The sequence below is a fragment of the Sugiyamaella lignohabitans genome, chromosome B (assembly GCF_001640025.1).
Source record: "Sugiyamaella lignohabitans strain CBS 10342 chromosome B, complete sequence".
Taxonomy (NCBI): Eukaryota; Fungi; Ascomycota; class Dipodascomycetes; order Dipodascales; family Trichomonascaceae; genus Sugiyamaella; species Sugiyamaella lignohabitans.
In genome coordinates this window covers 3,248,229-3,263,018 of record NC_031674.1, presented here as the reverse complement: position 1 = coordinate 3,263,018, position 14,790 = coordinate 3,248,229, and the positions used below count along the sequence as shown (strand labels likewise).

Here is a 14,790-nt window from a genome sequence, read left to right as displayed (position 1 = left end):
GTATATCATATACAAATGCATAACCACTTACTCACCAAAGGCAGCACGAGATTGACGATGCACAAAGGTGACATAATCGGAATACTTTTGACAGTCGAAAATACGGTCCTCAACAAGTTGGGCCATGAATTCCAGCTCTGCACCATCAAGACCCTGTCTGGCAATTTGAATGCCTAAAAATGTGAGTTTAGACCTTTTAGCAAAATAATCGACTAATGCCCGAGTTTGTCTAGATATATCTGTAGACAAAACGGGCAGTTCATTCATGTAGGGGTTGATAGAATTAAGATCTTGTGCACCGAACAAATCCTGAATGAGAAGCGGAGATACTAACTGATGAAGCCACATTATCAGTGACTGACCATTATATAGCAAGTAAGCACCTCCTTCATCTAGATACGAAACTGAAGCACGCACATTGATGGGCATTATAAATGCTTGTTGGTTATAGCTACAGTCCTCTGGACGGAGATTGTGGAGTCCGATGATTCGTGGATAAAGGAATAATGATAGTTCATCTGCATCCATACTGTTAACAAGTGAAATAGTACTCATGCGTGAATCAGTAGAAATATGTGTGCTATCACGAAGAATTCGGGATTTTTGCAGTGCCAAACAGTTTATGATGAAACCACGCAATGAAACTGGCATTAGCAATAGTGTTGGGGCAAGACCGGTGCCAGCGAATCGTCGGTACTGAGCAAACACCTCAATAATGCGATCCTGCAATTGAAGCCGGATGTCCTTCAGAGGTTTCAGCGAATCCACTATCCTGGTATTTATTTCACGAGACATTATTCCCATGCAGCTATCAATATCCACGTAATTCATCAATGGCTTGAATTGCTCAGTCACACCAGTAACAATGTTGGTCACTCTCACTCGACGTTGACCATCTGCTGAAGTGTACAATAATGCTGCTTGAAAATGGGCGTCGAGCTTAGTATCCAGTTTGCCATCATATGAAAATAGGACGCCGATGGTGGACCTTGAATCAACAATTCCAAACACCGGATCGGTTTGAATATCGTCGCTTTCTTGATGGAAATTTCCATAATACGCGGCAACTTGAAGGCCATTGGAGCAACGGACTTTGAGCTGTGCTTGGTATCCAATCTCAGACGAGCTAGCACGAATCATCTCTGCAATAAATCTTCTGCCATCACGCTCAGGCACAAAGTGGGGGAAATAATGTAGATGTCCACCAGATCTCCGTGCTACTTCACCGACATTAGCAACATCTATATAAGTATTTGGAACCATGAACAGTTCGAGCCCGATCCCTGCTTTGGCGTACTTTTTTCCGAGGTTAATGTAATACTGTGAACTAGCCTTGTATAAATCTTTTTCAGATTCCAAATTTTTACGGGATGTCTCCCTATAATACAAGTGGCCAGGTCCCACAGTAGGTAAACAGCACAAACTAGCTGTCACCTTACCACCAGTGGCTTCTAAAGCGCGCAATCCTACTTCCAAACCAGCACCAAATGCCACCTCTGAGTTATGATTCTGCTCGAAAAGAAGGTCAATTTGATCAAGTAGCTGCTCAATCACAATTTGAGATTCCACAGGATCCACGAACAACCCAATCTCTAAAGGCACAAATGGGTCTGACACATCGTTCATCACAATCATTTGCGGTTGTTCTAAAACAGGATTCAAATTGTAGAAATGCACTGCTTTATCAATTGTCGCAATGGCAATTTGTGTTCCCTTTGGAAGTGACTGTGGAACAAGGAAATTATTTAGTTCAGTATCATCGTTGGAAGTCGAGCTTTCCTCAGACTCGTTGTACCTACCATATAATAAACGCCTAATAGCTTCAGCAGTTAATTTTGGAATGTCTTTTTTCACTGATTCTTGTGAAACATCAATTAAAAACAGATGCTTCAATGTTGAAGGCTTGACTCCTTCTTGGGGCCAGTATTCTTCAGCCACAGCAATATCGTAAGTACCTAGGGCCAATTCGGGTCTATCCTGCCAATCGATTCTTCTATTCGAAGCATCAATGGGCTGGAAATAGTCGGCGCTCACGTAATTTGCAAATTGACACATGTTACACACAAACTTAGTGCCGCCTTCGGTGAAAATCATCGACGGATTAATATATGTCCTGCACCGTCTACACCTAGGAGGCTCAAAACTTGTAAAGTCACTAACTGGCACCGGGGCTGAAGAAGAAGCAAACGGGCGAACAACCATACCTAAAGGTAATTTTGTATTTGCACGCAGCTGATCTGTAGCTGGTACATTGTACATTGTGAGTCTTGCAAAATTGGGTCCAGATACACCCTGGTCTAGGACATCATAATCAATTGCAGCTGGTGGAGGTGAATGATGTTGAAAAGTTTTAAAAAGTGGTTCGGGTCCTAGTAATTGTTGAGCAAACTCACGATCTTCTACTACTGACGGGACCACATTGACATTTTTAAAAGACCTAATGGATTTACCTTCATTTAAAACCGAGTTGGATTCGCCTCCATTATGCTGAGACTGATATTGTACTTGTGGCTCTGTTTGGGCACGAGAGTAGGCATCTGATGAATTTGTGTCTTGACCTGTTCTGACAGCATACACATCAGGTCGTAAACTTGCTTGATCTGAGTAGTTCTGACCAGGGAACAGACTAAAATCACTGCTTGCGATTCTATTATCACCTGCATTTGCTATGGAATGACCAAGGACATCTGAACCTGGGTATGTTTGACCACCGTGATCAGATTGCGGTATGCCAGCAGGCCCACCCGTCATATCAGCTGGATTCACCGTACCAGAAGCATATAAATTGTGATATGCGTGTGCATGCTTTTTTTTATGATGAGTGACTAAAGGTTGAGGACTAGTGGTCTCATTTTGACGATGGCTATTTTGAGGCTGATTTTGATCTTGTCCTAAACTTAGATGCTCCACTCCATGGATCGCAGCATCTACCATTCCGGTAGGCGTATGAGTAGAATATCTATCCATGATTCCATATCATAATCTAATATTTTCCAAAAGGTACAGATGGTCTACCAAAAAACTGAGATTTGAAATAATAAACACAGGCTGTTCCTAGAAGTTTATTGAACTCTGTGACGATCAGTTCTGGACAGCTGGACCTGGAGGGATAGCGCCGCACTATTGTCTCATGCAAGTTAGAAGTAGGGTCCATGCGCGTGATAGACGCGTACAGATCGTGCTTTTAATCTCAGACATCTGTATCGTATACTATCTTGGTGACAGTATATGAAATGGGAGTATCTGGTAAGTTTATTATTGGTTCCAGATTCGCGACAAAATGATGAGATAGAGATTGTTTTTTTGATTTTTCACGCGAGTTTGCTTAACAGAGGATCTAACCAAAATATATAGGGCTCTTTAAAGTACTGAAATCAGTCGGTACGGAAAAAACACTCGAATCGTACAGAGATCATTGTATTGGAATAGACGGTTACTCATGGCTTCATAAAAGTGTCATTAGCTGTGCACAGCAGCTAGCTTTGGGTGAACCTACCACAAAGTTCGTAGAATCATTCGAACGACGGCTTGAGCTTCTATTGAGATATGATATCCGGCCATATGTAGTGTTCGATGGTGACAAACTGCCAACAAAATCATCTGTTGAAGATAGTAGGCACAAAAATAGAGAGCAAGCTAAGCTCAATGGACTGTCCCTGTTAAGAGAAGGAAAAAATAGACAAGCATATGAACAATTTCAAAGGTCTGTAGACGTTACTCCGACTATGGCTGCAATGGTGATAGAAGTTCTTAAACGTCGTAATATCTCTTACGTTGTTGCTCCATATGAAGCAGATGCTCAGTTGGTATACCTCGAAATGAATGGATATATTCAAGCAATAATCTCCGAAGATTCTGACCTGCTTGTATTCGGTGCACAATGCATGCTCACTAAGATGGACAATGTGGGAAAATGTATTGAGGTGCGACGGGACAAGTTCCACACTTGTCAAGACTTGAACTTGGCTGACTTTAATGATGAAAATTTGAGAGTAATGGCTATTTTGTCAGGATGCGACTACTCGCCTGGAATATCTGGAATTGGTCCTGTCAAAGCATATAATCTTATCCGAAAGTATCGGGAGTTTCACCGCGTAAGTTTACGGGTCACTGATATCATGTTGTTTTAATACGGAAACTAACAGTTTTAGATACTTCAGGTTCTTCGATTGGACGGTACTTTTAAAATACCTGAAGATTTCGATACTATATACAGAAGAGCCTCGTTAACATTCTTGCATCAGAGGGTCTTTTGTCCAAAGGAGCGGAGACTGGTCATGCTCAATCAGCCTAAAGAAGAGGTTAATGAGCCTGAATTTGAAATATTTATTGGTCCATTCATAGAGAACAGTTTAAGCAGGCTGATGGCAGATGGTGCAGTTGATCCAATTACCAAAGAGCGCATTATCATACCGTTTATGAAGAATAGTGGCGGTCATATCACCATGGTGCCACAGGCCAAACGTACCACGAGCAGTCCGATCGGTATTAATAGCTCTAGTATCGGGAGTGCATTTCATGCCTTCAGTGGAAAGAGATCTGATACGCCTCCCTCCATCAAAGGCGCAAGACCCATTACGTCATTTTTCAGTCCGTCCAGAGCTTCACGGAATGCAACTAACAGTTCTATCTCCAGGAGCGTAACAGCATCCCCCTTCTCTAAACCGGATTCAGTTGTCATTACAAACGTCTCGCGGAACAATGACGGTGGGATGCAGAATAAAAACGTCGTGTGGTCGCAACCAGCTTCCCAGCTGCCAGCTCACCAAACCTCCAAAAAGAAAAACCTATCACCCATGCCTGTTCTTGCCGAAAGATCTATCAACTTACCAACTCCTAAAGCTCCCTTATCGGCTGGGTCTTGGAAAATAAAAGATTTTATTGAATCCAGTGATGACGATGTAGAGTTCGAACAGGAGACTAGCAAATATTTCAAGAACAGAAAAGTCAACACAAAAGCAGGACGTAAGGCTACTGAAGATACATCGTCACAGGACGAAGATTCGTCTCCGGAACGAAAGCGAGTGAGGGTGGATCAAGGAGTCGACTCGAGTCCAGCACGGCCAATAATGCTAAAGCCACTGCCACCAATGGATAAAAAAGTTTCGTTGCTGTCATTGGACAGATTTATTTATTCCGGGCAATGATGATTGTAATTGTAATTGCAAATTTCATATATTCACATATCTTATTATATACTCAGAAATACATTCTCAGAGAACTCGGCCAAGGCTCTGGGACTTTTCGACGGTGGACACCTTTTTAAGCGCTGCACCCTTCTGGATTTCGCCAAGCAGATTGGAGATATTTGGCACGCCCGAAGGAGGAGCCGGCGAAGATTCTGCTGGCGGTGCTGGTGCGAATCCATTTGGAGGCGGGGGAGGAGGTGGTGCACTACCTGTTGGGAAAGGTGGAGGTGGTGGAGGGCCGTCAGATGGAGGTGGAGGAGGTGCTGGAGGAGCTGGAGGTGGCGGTGGTGGAGGGGGAGGGCCATCAGATGGTGGAGGAGGTGCGCCATTTTGCTCATAGAATGGGGGAGGTGGGGGAGGAATGTTTGTAGGAGGTGGAGGAGGAGCGTCTGCTGGTGGTCCCTCAGCCAATGTTGGGGCACTGGATTCTGACGGCGATGACCCTTGAGCAGGTGCTACATTCGAAGCTTGAGAAATTGATTCAGTCGGAGGAACTTCACTACGCTGTTCAAAAGCTGGTGTTGGAGCAGCAGCAGCAGCAGCAGCAGCAGGAGCAGCAGCACCATTAACCAGTGAGCTGGTGCTAGAAGCAGGTGTGTGAAACTCGGAAGCTTGGCCCGATGCAGGGGTCGATGAGTTTGGTCGCATTGGTCCACCCATTGAAAAGAGAATAGAAGCCAACTGGGATGGGTTTGTAGGTCCTCTTAAACCCTCATCCTCGTCAGAAGATTCATCCTCACTGAAATGATCACCCCAGTCATCATCAGACTCTCCACGCTGTTTACGACGTTGTTTAGCAATGGCAACAGGATCAATATCAACTTTCTCAACTTTAGGCTGTGCTGCTTGAGGGCGTAAAAATGGATTATGGCTATTAGAGTTTGAAGTGGAAGCAGCGGTGGTCGAGTTAGTAGTAGCAGTAGCCGAACTAGGAGAAGAAACCACAGGGGGCTCCGAAACAACTGCTTTTGTACTATCAGATGAAGCGTTTGCGGAGGGTCTGAAAAATGGATTTTTTCCTTGGGTAGGAGATTGAGCAAGTGGTGAAGTAGCAGTTTTATCGGCAACAGGGGCTTCTGCATCCCCACTGTCAGTTGCTCCCTCGGATGCCAAAAAAGCTCTTTCACGCTCCTTAGCTGCTTCAATTTCAGCCTTGAGAGCAGCTCTACGCTCTTCTTTAGCCTTTTTCTTGGCAGCATCCTTTTCATCAGTAGCAGCCTTTTTCGCAGCTGCTTCTTTCCTTTCTGCAGCTTCTTGTTGAAGTTTTCGAAGACGCTCCTCTTGAGCAGCTTTGAGTCTCAACAACTCAGCCTCTTCTTCATCGTCGTCAGACGACGAATCTTCTTCTGACTGCTGTGGTTGAGGGACAGCTTTTGCTACATTTGTGCTGGTACTCTTAGTTGCTGGTGGGACTTCACGATGCTTAGGTGGTGGGGGTGGTTGTTTCTTAGCAGCAATATTGGTTGGTGATACTGGAGTAGGCACAGGAGCAGACGTGGGAGTTGCTGATGGGGATGACGAGTCTGCTCCATCACTGGGGGGACTAAAAGCAGAACTTGCACTTTTGGGTTTACGGGTGATACCCAAAGCCGCAAGTCTTTCATTCATACGACGCTCAGCCTCTGCCTTGACATATGCAATCCTGTCTTGAGAATTTTGTGGTTGTCCTACACTTGGCCTACTGGCAGCTGGTGAGCTTGTAGGAGGAGCGGTATCTCGTGAAAGATCAGCACGTGGTCCGGAAGTCGAAGAAGACTGTTGTTCTGATTTAATGGCACGAGGTAAAGAATAGATAAATTGCTTTACTTCTTCCTCGACTCCGATGGCATCTTCCCACCGTCTTCGTTCAAGATCACTGTGTACGTCATCAGGGGTTTCTCTCAACGATCTCTCCAAATCATTTTTCAGTTGATTGACACTCTCTTCAATATCGACAAACATTTTTTCGTTTCTTTGTCTTTCGCTATCAATTGTTGCCGCTTCAGTTGCCTGTAACTGCTCAAACTGTTCTATGTCTGATGTGCCACCTTCAACAGGTTTTCCAGTAAGAGCAGCCATACGAGCCTTGACGAGAGCTCTGGATTTAGCCTTTCGTCTATCGGCATCAGTAATGGTACCATTTGCCCCTGTTCCAACAATAGTGGCGCCAGGGTGTTCTTTTTCAAAATTGATTCTGAAAAGTTCTAATCTGGTAGCAGCTATTTCTGCCTCTATTTTCTTCACATCAGTTGTAAGTTGTGGCAAGAGATCGGTTTGGGCGTTGAGTTTTCTTAATAATTGACGACGTTCATGAGTTACATCACCAGTGCTAAGTAAAGCTGACTCAGGGTGTTGGGAAAGTTCACGTTGTACCTTTAAAATTCGTCCCTTTAGCTCCTCAATCGCAGCCTTGTCTCTTGACTCAAGAGTCTCGACTGCCGAATAGTCCTCCTCATCTTTGGCGTCGATTGCATCTAACAGAATCTTTTTCTCTTTTATGGCCTTTCGAAGTTGAGTAACATTCATTTTTTCAATTGGAGGGAAGGAGCTTTCAGATTCCTTCTTAGGTTCGTCTGCATCATGACGTCTATTTCTGTGCCTTGCACTGGATACATAACCGCCGAACTCATCATCATTATTCTTGTAGACAGTGGCATCCTTAGGGAATCTATTGGTACCCGAATGACCATCATTTTTGAAGGATCTTCCCTTAAGATAACTGACTTTGCCAGTTTGTTGAGGTTCTAGGCCACCAGTATTTGACCGGAGGAAGCTCTTGATTTGTGTCACTGACTCCTTAAAATTACGAGAAGAAGGAGGAATGAGCTCAGGAGGAAGTCGTGAGGGCAATGGATATCCATTTAGTCGTCGATAAATAAGATGCATTGCAACGGCAAACTCGTCTTTATCAAGTTTGCCCTTATTACCTGGATCACACAAGTTCCATATGGTCTCTAAATCTTCCCTGTTGAGGCCACTTTTGCCAAAAATATTGATGGCTTGTTCACCACCTATGAATCCTATATTTTTGGTATCCCAGGCACTGAAAACGCTATCGTAAATGTTCTTTTCATCTTTTGTAATTGCCCACTCAATTTTAGCGTTTCCTTGCAATTCAGCAGACGAGTATGTACCTCCACCTGTCAAAGCTGTTCCCGGGGTAGGCATGAATCTGTCTTTTAGTGCCTCAATGCCTGGTAAACCTGTTCCAGGAGTATTGATAAATCCCCATTGTCCAGGTTTGCCCGTTGGCTGTGCCACCAACGGTTGAGCGCCAGTTCCATAACCATTAACACCGGTATAACCAGTAACTTGAGGTTGAATGCCATTTCCAGCATTATATCCAGTGGCCTGTGGCTGGATACCAGAGTTATATCCAGTGGCCTGTGGCTGGATACCAGAGTTATATCCAGTAGCTTGTGGTTGAATACCAGAGTTATATCCAGTGGCTTGTGGTTGAATACCAGAGTTAAAACCAGTGGCTTGCGACTGGAGAGTAGGTTGTGAAGCGTAGCCAGTTGTTTGCGAACCCAGTGATATCTGTGATCCATAGCCCGTTTGTTGCTGTGAAGGATACCCTGTGGCCTGAGATGCAATAGGCTGCTGTCCATATCCTCCGGTTGGCTGTGATGTCAATTGAGGCGCTGAATAGTTACCACTAGAAATACCAGTACCACTATTCAATGAGCCAGAAGCACCTGCAGTGAAATCAGGGACATTGGAGCGAGATTGGCCCGCTCCAGATGATGCATTACCCGCGGATTCCTCATCGTCAACACCAAACGAGATGATATCCACTAAACTGGTCACTTCGTTCAATATTTTTTCTGGCAACTTTGTGGGTAACGATTGACCCTTCAAGACCAAGCTACACAAGTACATAGCAAGTGCAAACTCAGGAAACAAGAGTCGGCCAGTTCGGTTTGTATCCGACAACTGCCAGACGTTTCCAAGCACCGAAGCTCCTAAACCAGATCTCATAAGAATATCCCTCGCTTGATCACCTACATCAGTTAGTTTTCACTCGATTGTCTAGATACTTTGGAATTTATTAAATTCAACCAAAACTGTGGATTCTTTCGCACCATCATGGCTATCGGATTTTAGCTGATATTTCAAGCAGATACGAAATGTACACTATGATCAAATCATACTACGAGACCATCAAACTATAAATCCTAAGTATAGCTGATGTATGAAACCCTAGCATTGGCCAGTCTGGTTCAAACTGTAATAATAAAAAAAACTTACCGGAAAGTGCCTGTTCGTGGGCAGAGATAGCTCCACGAAAGAGCTGCTCAAATTTCAGTTGATCATCTGCCGTGATAAAAGATAACCTCACTTTGTTTAGTTAGTATGGATGTACGAAAAAATAACCCAGTTTCAAGATATTAATTTGTTCTTATTCTTACCTTTAGGAATCTTGAGCGATTGGCCGCTGGAGCTACCGGGGGCTCGAGACGGTGGAGCAGCAGGGGCAGGTACTCCACTTGAAATACCAGTAGGATTGGTAGAAATTCCCGATTGGTTAGAATACTGGCCAGTTTGTTGCAATCCCAATGGTAGCTGTTGCTGTTGAGGCTGCGATTGGCCATAGCTAGACTGGGACATGTACTGAGGCTGATACCCAGTCTGGTAAGAAGTCAATGGCTGCTGTTGTGGCACTTGAGAAACTGGCTGTTGTTGCTGTTGTTGAAACTGGTTGCCAGAAAGCTGTTGTTGATAACCCGTTTGACTGGGAACAAGCGGAGTACCGCCAAGTTGATACTGAGGCTGTTGCAATTGGGGCTGAGCCTCTTGTTGAGGCTGACCGTAACCCCCCAGTCCTCCCCCGACATAACCAGTCTGGTTAGGAAGAATGGGCTGCTGTTGGCCCGTATTATAGGGATACATTGGATTCTGAATCGTGTTCTGACAACTGTTCTATAAGTACAGGAATTGTCAAACTCACACTCTACGTAATAACAAGAGAGACACAATGCAGTTGATTACCGGCTGTTCAACCTGGTGTCTCGTACTAGTATCAAAATACGTCACTTATAGGATGGTCTAGGGTTACGATCTCAGAAGATAAACCAACCAACCCCTGGATAAATAATCTTTTCCTTTTCCTTCACTATCTATCTGATCCGAATTCACAGGAACAAACTATATAAATAAATTATAAAAAGAGCATTCATTTAACATTTAATCACTATTAGACATCTGCTAACTCTATACCATCAAGTCAGGATTTCCGAAGCGAGCCAACTGAGACAGGGCCCCAGTCAACTCGCATATCGCTCAGCAGCGGCAAGGGTGGGGTAAAGACCGGTATCGCTCAGTCCCGCAGACATTAAGCGAGAACGAGGGGGCAGGCGAGTTCTCCACAGCCCACTTGCTGCTGCATTATGCCACGGCACCAATACTGGCGAAGTGGCGGTCGGTCGGACAACTTCAAGTCATCTACTAGAGGAGTTTCTTTGTTAGAGGTGTCTCTTTATTAGAGGTGTTTCTTTATTTAGAGGTGTGTTTTTGTTAGACGAGTGGAGGAGGGTACCACCAGTTCGAGATCGCTTTTGATTCCTCTTGGAGATTTTTCAACTCTCTACTCCTTCTAACAGGGGATCATTATCAGAGTCATGTGACTGAAGACCGATAGGGTACCGGCAGAGTACAGCAGCAGGAGTTGCATCTTCGGAAATGCCACTGAAATGCCACGCAAGGAAAAGCGGGTCATAGTTCCAGCGAGAAGAGTATTCACGTCCGAGCAGAGCCTAGATCGCCAAATACTCAAAAAGTCAACCACAGATATTAATACTAGGAGTAAGTGCAGTGAGATTTATATAAAAAAGAATAAAATATAAAAAAAAGGCATAAATAAGAAAGAAAAACGGTTAAAAACATAACCTATACCACAATGGAACAGGATGAAATGATTTCTGCTACCAGGAAAGTGCAAATTGAAATACGCGAGCCTAGTTTACAGACAGGATTTGGGTGATTAATATGGATAGGATATATTCTTTGACAACTTTTTTTTCATCTCAAATACCCCCTTTTTTTCTCAATCCTCAACAGATCAGACCGCGTACTTTCTAGTCCACTCACGAGCAGTGGCCTCGTATCTAGCACGATCCGACTTGTAGACATGGGCAATTTCTGGTACAAGTGGATCATCGGGATTAGGATCAGTCAACATGGAACAGATCGATAATAATACCTTTGAAATGGTCAAAGCAGGAGACCACTGGTCTTTAAGAATATCCAGACAAATGCTTCCGTTCGAGTTAATATTAGGGTGATAAATACGGGTGGTGAAGTTTACCTTTGGTGGCTTGAATGGATAATCAGTGGGGAAATGAATAGAAAGGAAGAAAACTCCGTTTGTGTATGGAGAGTCGGCTGGGCCCATGATAGTAGCTTGCCAGTGGAAAAGGTCATCGCCAATAGGACCAGCAGAACAAGAGGATGGTGGGTCCCTGAAGTTTTGTTAGTAATCATTCTTAACATTGAAAGAATCACAGTTAATGGCTTTAAAAACGGAGTGTAACCCAACAGATATGGAGATGACTAATGCTGTATACGGCATGAACTTTCTGCCACCAAACAGCTGAAACTCGTTGTCGACCTGATACTATCATACTATCATCGAACTCTTCGAGCAGAAACCATGACATATGATCTCGAAATTAGCGAACAATAATCATAATATCGGCACGTCAAGCTGATATCAAAAAAACAATCAATATGTTGGTACCAAACAGAAGCGGAAACGGTGACGACTCAGTTGATGACAGAACACCTATTTCCCGATCCTACGATACTTCAAAGACAGCCCATATAATATCAAATTTATAAGTCGGTCTCCTTCCAAAACACAAAGCTATTATGTGTATGACATCTGTCAATCAGATCCGCAATATTCTCCATACTGTCGTAACCCCCACACCAAAAACTATGATCCTATAGTGAGACTCCTTGATCTCTGCCGTTACTTACATTCCCAAGTCAGCTAATTCTTTGTTAATACGCTTAAGAGCCATGTTTATAATATGCTTTGATGTTTGATATGTAAAAAGTTGATGTTTTCTGATGTAGGTGTTGTTATCAAGTTATATGCTTGGCAAAACTGGATGAAGAGAAGAAGGGAGAAAATTGAAGAACGAAGCAGAACACATCGATTGTACTCGTCAGCAGCCGGGTAATGACTACATCCTATGTAAGCCGCAAGAGCCGCGACATTGCGCCTGCACGTGACCTTAGAAGTTGACTGCAAATGGCAGTGGCGCTTAGTGGACCATTATTCATAATGTGAATTGAACTTCTTCCCATGAGCTGTTTGGGATGACAGAAACTGTGTTCAAGAATTATTCAGTGTTACCAACTCATCCCGTCACATGATACACAAGTTGACCCCAGTATTATGTAAGAATGACCAGAGGGTGACGGGCTTATATTTACATTGAATGGAAGTATTCAAATTTTAACGATAGCAAACCCTTAGGTGGTTGAAATATGAGGCTAAAGCATTAAAAATCATCCTTCCACGTGACTGGTTAAGAAATTTACAACTCCGACGGCTTACAATGGTAGAATAAGCACCAAATGCCTAATCAAGAAAGTCGAAGCATCGTGGGTATAACCATAAGTATTCTTGCAAAGTCACAGCGAATGTTAAATACATTCTGTTCTCGGAATCCGCAGCTCTCACGCCAGATTATCGTCATTAACAAGTAGATAAGCTGGGGATCACGGGTTTCAAGCGCGTGACAACTAAATTATTCGAACTATTCGACGATTCTGCTAGGGCCTTATTTCTATGTGTTTTATTTTATTTTTTTGTTTTTTACAATGTAACCCCCACTGCCGAGACAATAAAGTGAAACTGGCTCTGCAGGACAGAGTCATCGCAGTTCCCTGTACGGATATTTACGGATATCACCGTTTGGAGCCGGAACTGGCTGTATAATTCAACGTGTGTGCACGATGAGTACGGTTTGAACGAGACAAAATACAGACATATAAATTGTCGATTGTTATGTAGACTGATACAGGGGGTATGCACAGTTTTGTGGGTTCAGTAAAATCTTTGTGGACAGTAAAGAAGAAATTTTGTCATGCATGTTGAATTTAAGATCTGACATGGTGCATAAATGATCTTCCGGGATTGCATGGGATTCTGCAGATGATTAAAAGTCAGACCACTTTTACAATGCCGACAATATCGGGGACAAATGCGTGAGAGCCTTACTTGCCAGGATCCACCACGTACATAGGCTCATGAAAATAGCGGATATGTCAGTCAAGGAATCGCCAATCTAAATTTTTTTCTTTGACAAGAAAAATGCTAAGCCTATGGTGATGGACCTTAGCTGGCATGTACTTTCAACTTAAATTAGAGTGGTTGTTACAGCGACTAATTCCGTCTATAGTGAACAAATTATATTATTTGTGTTTCATTCCATTTATTTCTGTTTGGCACAATATCTAATTAAGCTCTTGGCATGGTTGTGGAGTAGTTTGGAAGAATGCCACACTGTCGTCATTGACCGGCCCTAAACGGACCAGTGGTGGCAACATGCCCATAAGTTGCCGGTCTTTTAGGATTCCATTGGTTACCGCTCACTACTGCCTGAATTGGCCAAATCAATTTCTGGGTAGTTTAAGTGTCATTGATGGCTCTAGTTTGACAAAATCCATGGGTAGTGCTTCAAGCTCTCACGTTATTTTTCGGCCAGTTAAAAGAGAAAGGCTTGAGAAAATACACTGATACTTGGAAATTTACAGACAAGAAACCGTTGATTTTTCAGTAATTAATTGTGAGCTGCCAAATAAATAAATGTATAGTTCATCAAGCACATCCCCAGATGTATACAGACTAATGCAGACATTTACTTTAACAGATCTTCATGTATCTATGCCAGTCGTCTAGGCGGTACCAAACATAACTGTGACTTGGACCCTCTCAACCGTGATACACAGGGGATCATGTGAGGTTCCAGTGTTCGTAAGCGAAATGCTGTTTACTAGAAGCTCTAATCAACCATTCCGAGGTTACAATGACATAGCCTGTAAGTATATCGGTCTGCACAATAATTTTGACTCATGACAGTATTCTACGACCTCATGACACCGCACCGAGTCAGCCGCTGATAGCGACACATTTTAGTGGCAGCTTGACACGGGTCTTAAAACTCCGACCTATACCGACAATTGCAATACTAAAAGGTTCATACGGAATAGCCAGACCCACCATGTGATAACGGTTTATATTGAGATCTATGCTGTTTCGGGACAGGAGGTAGTGATAGAACTGACAATGCCCTGCGACTAACAGCTCGGGATCTTCCAACCGAGACGCAGTGCAAGGATCGGCCAGACTGAATCTCACAGAAACCTGCGCCCAAAAATATCACCATCACATTTTACATATTCACTTTTCTTTTTACTGCATTTACCCTAATCTAATGGCAGAGACTGGACTTTTCCTAACAAAGCTCTGTACCGTTTTAAACACGCATTCCGTCAAGATTTCATGAGATCTTTAAAATATTGTTTTCTGTATGACCTTATAAACTGTTTTCTTTAATCGATAGTGTCGAATAGAACAGACAAGGAGCCGGTAAGTAAGTTTTCGCTT

The 14,790-nt window shown here is 43.4% G+C and overlaps 4 protein-coding genes across 4 annotated transcripts; 1 reads left to right on the top strand and 3 right to left on the bottom strand.

Annotated features, from left to right (window-relative positions):
- Positions 1–27: 27 nt before the first annotated feature.
- SFB3 (Sfb3p) lies at positions 28–2,967 on the bottom strand (the record flags this gene model as incomplete). The annotated part of the gene is made up of 1 exon (XM_018880083.1): positions 28–2,967. One exon carries the CDS (start codon positions 2,965–2,967, stop codon positions 28–30), a length of 2,940 nt encoding a protein of 979 aa, XP_018737937.1.
- A 767-nt stretch (positions 2,968–3,734) lies between these two features.
- Positions 3,735–4,130, top strand: DIN7 (exodeoxyribonuclease DIN7; the record flags this gene model as incomplete). The annotated part of the gene is made up of 1 exon (XM_018880082.1): positions 3,735–4,130. One exon carries the CDS (start codon positions 3,735–3,737, stop codon positions 4,128–4,130), a length of 396 nt encoding a protein of 131 aa, XP_018737936.1.
- Positions 4,131–5,213: 1,083 nt separating this feature from the next.
- EDE1 (Ede1p) lies at positions 5,214–9,149 on the bottom strand (the record flags this gene model as incomplete). The annotated part of the gene is made up of 1 exon (XM_018880081.1): positions 5,214–9,149. The coding sequence occupies one exon, from the start codon at positions 9,147–9,149 to the stop codon at positions 5,214–5,216; it is 3,936 nt and encodes a 1,311-aa protein (XP_018737935.1).
- A 2,080-nt stretch (positions 9,150–11,229) lies between these two features.
- UBC4 (E2 ubiquitin-conjugating protein UBC4) lies at positions 11,230–11,562 on the bottom strand (the record flags this gene model as incomplete). Its single annotated transcript, XM_018880080.1, has 1 exon — positions 11,230–11,562. One exon carries the CDS (start codon positions 11,560–11,562, stop codon positions 11,230–11,232), a length of 333 nt encoding a protein of 110 aa, XP_018737934.1.
- Between the last annotated feature and the right edge of the window lie 3,228 nt (positions 11,563–14,790).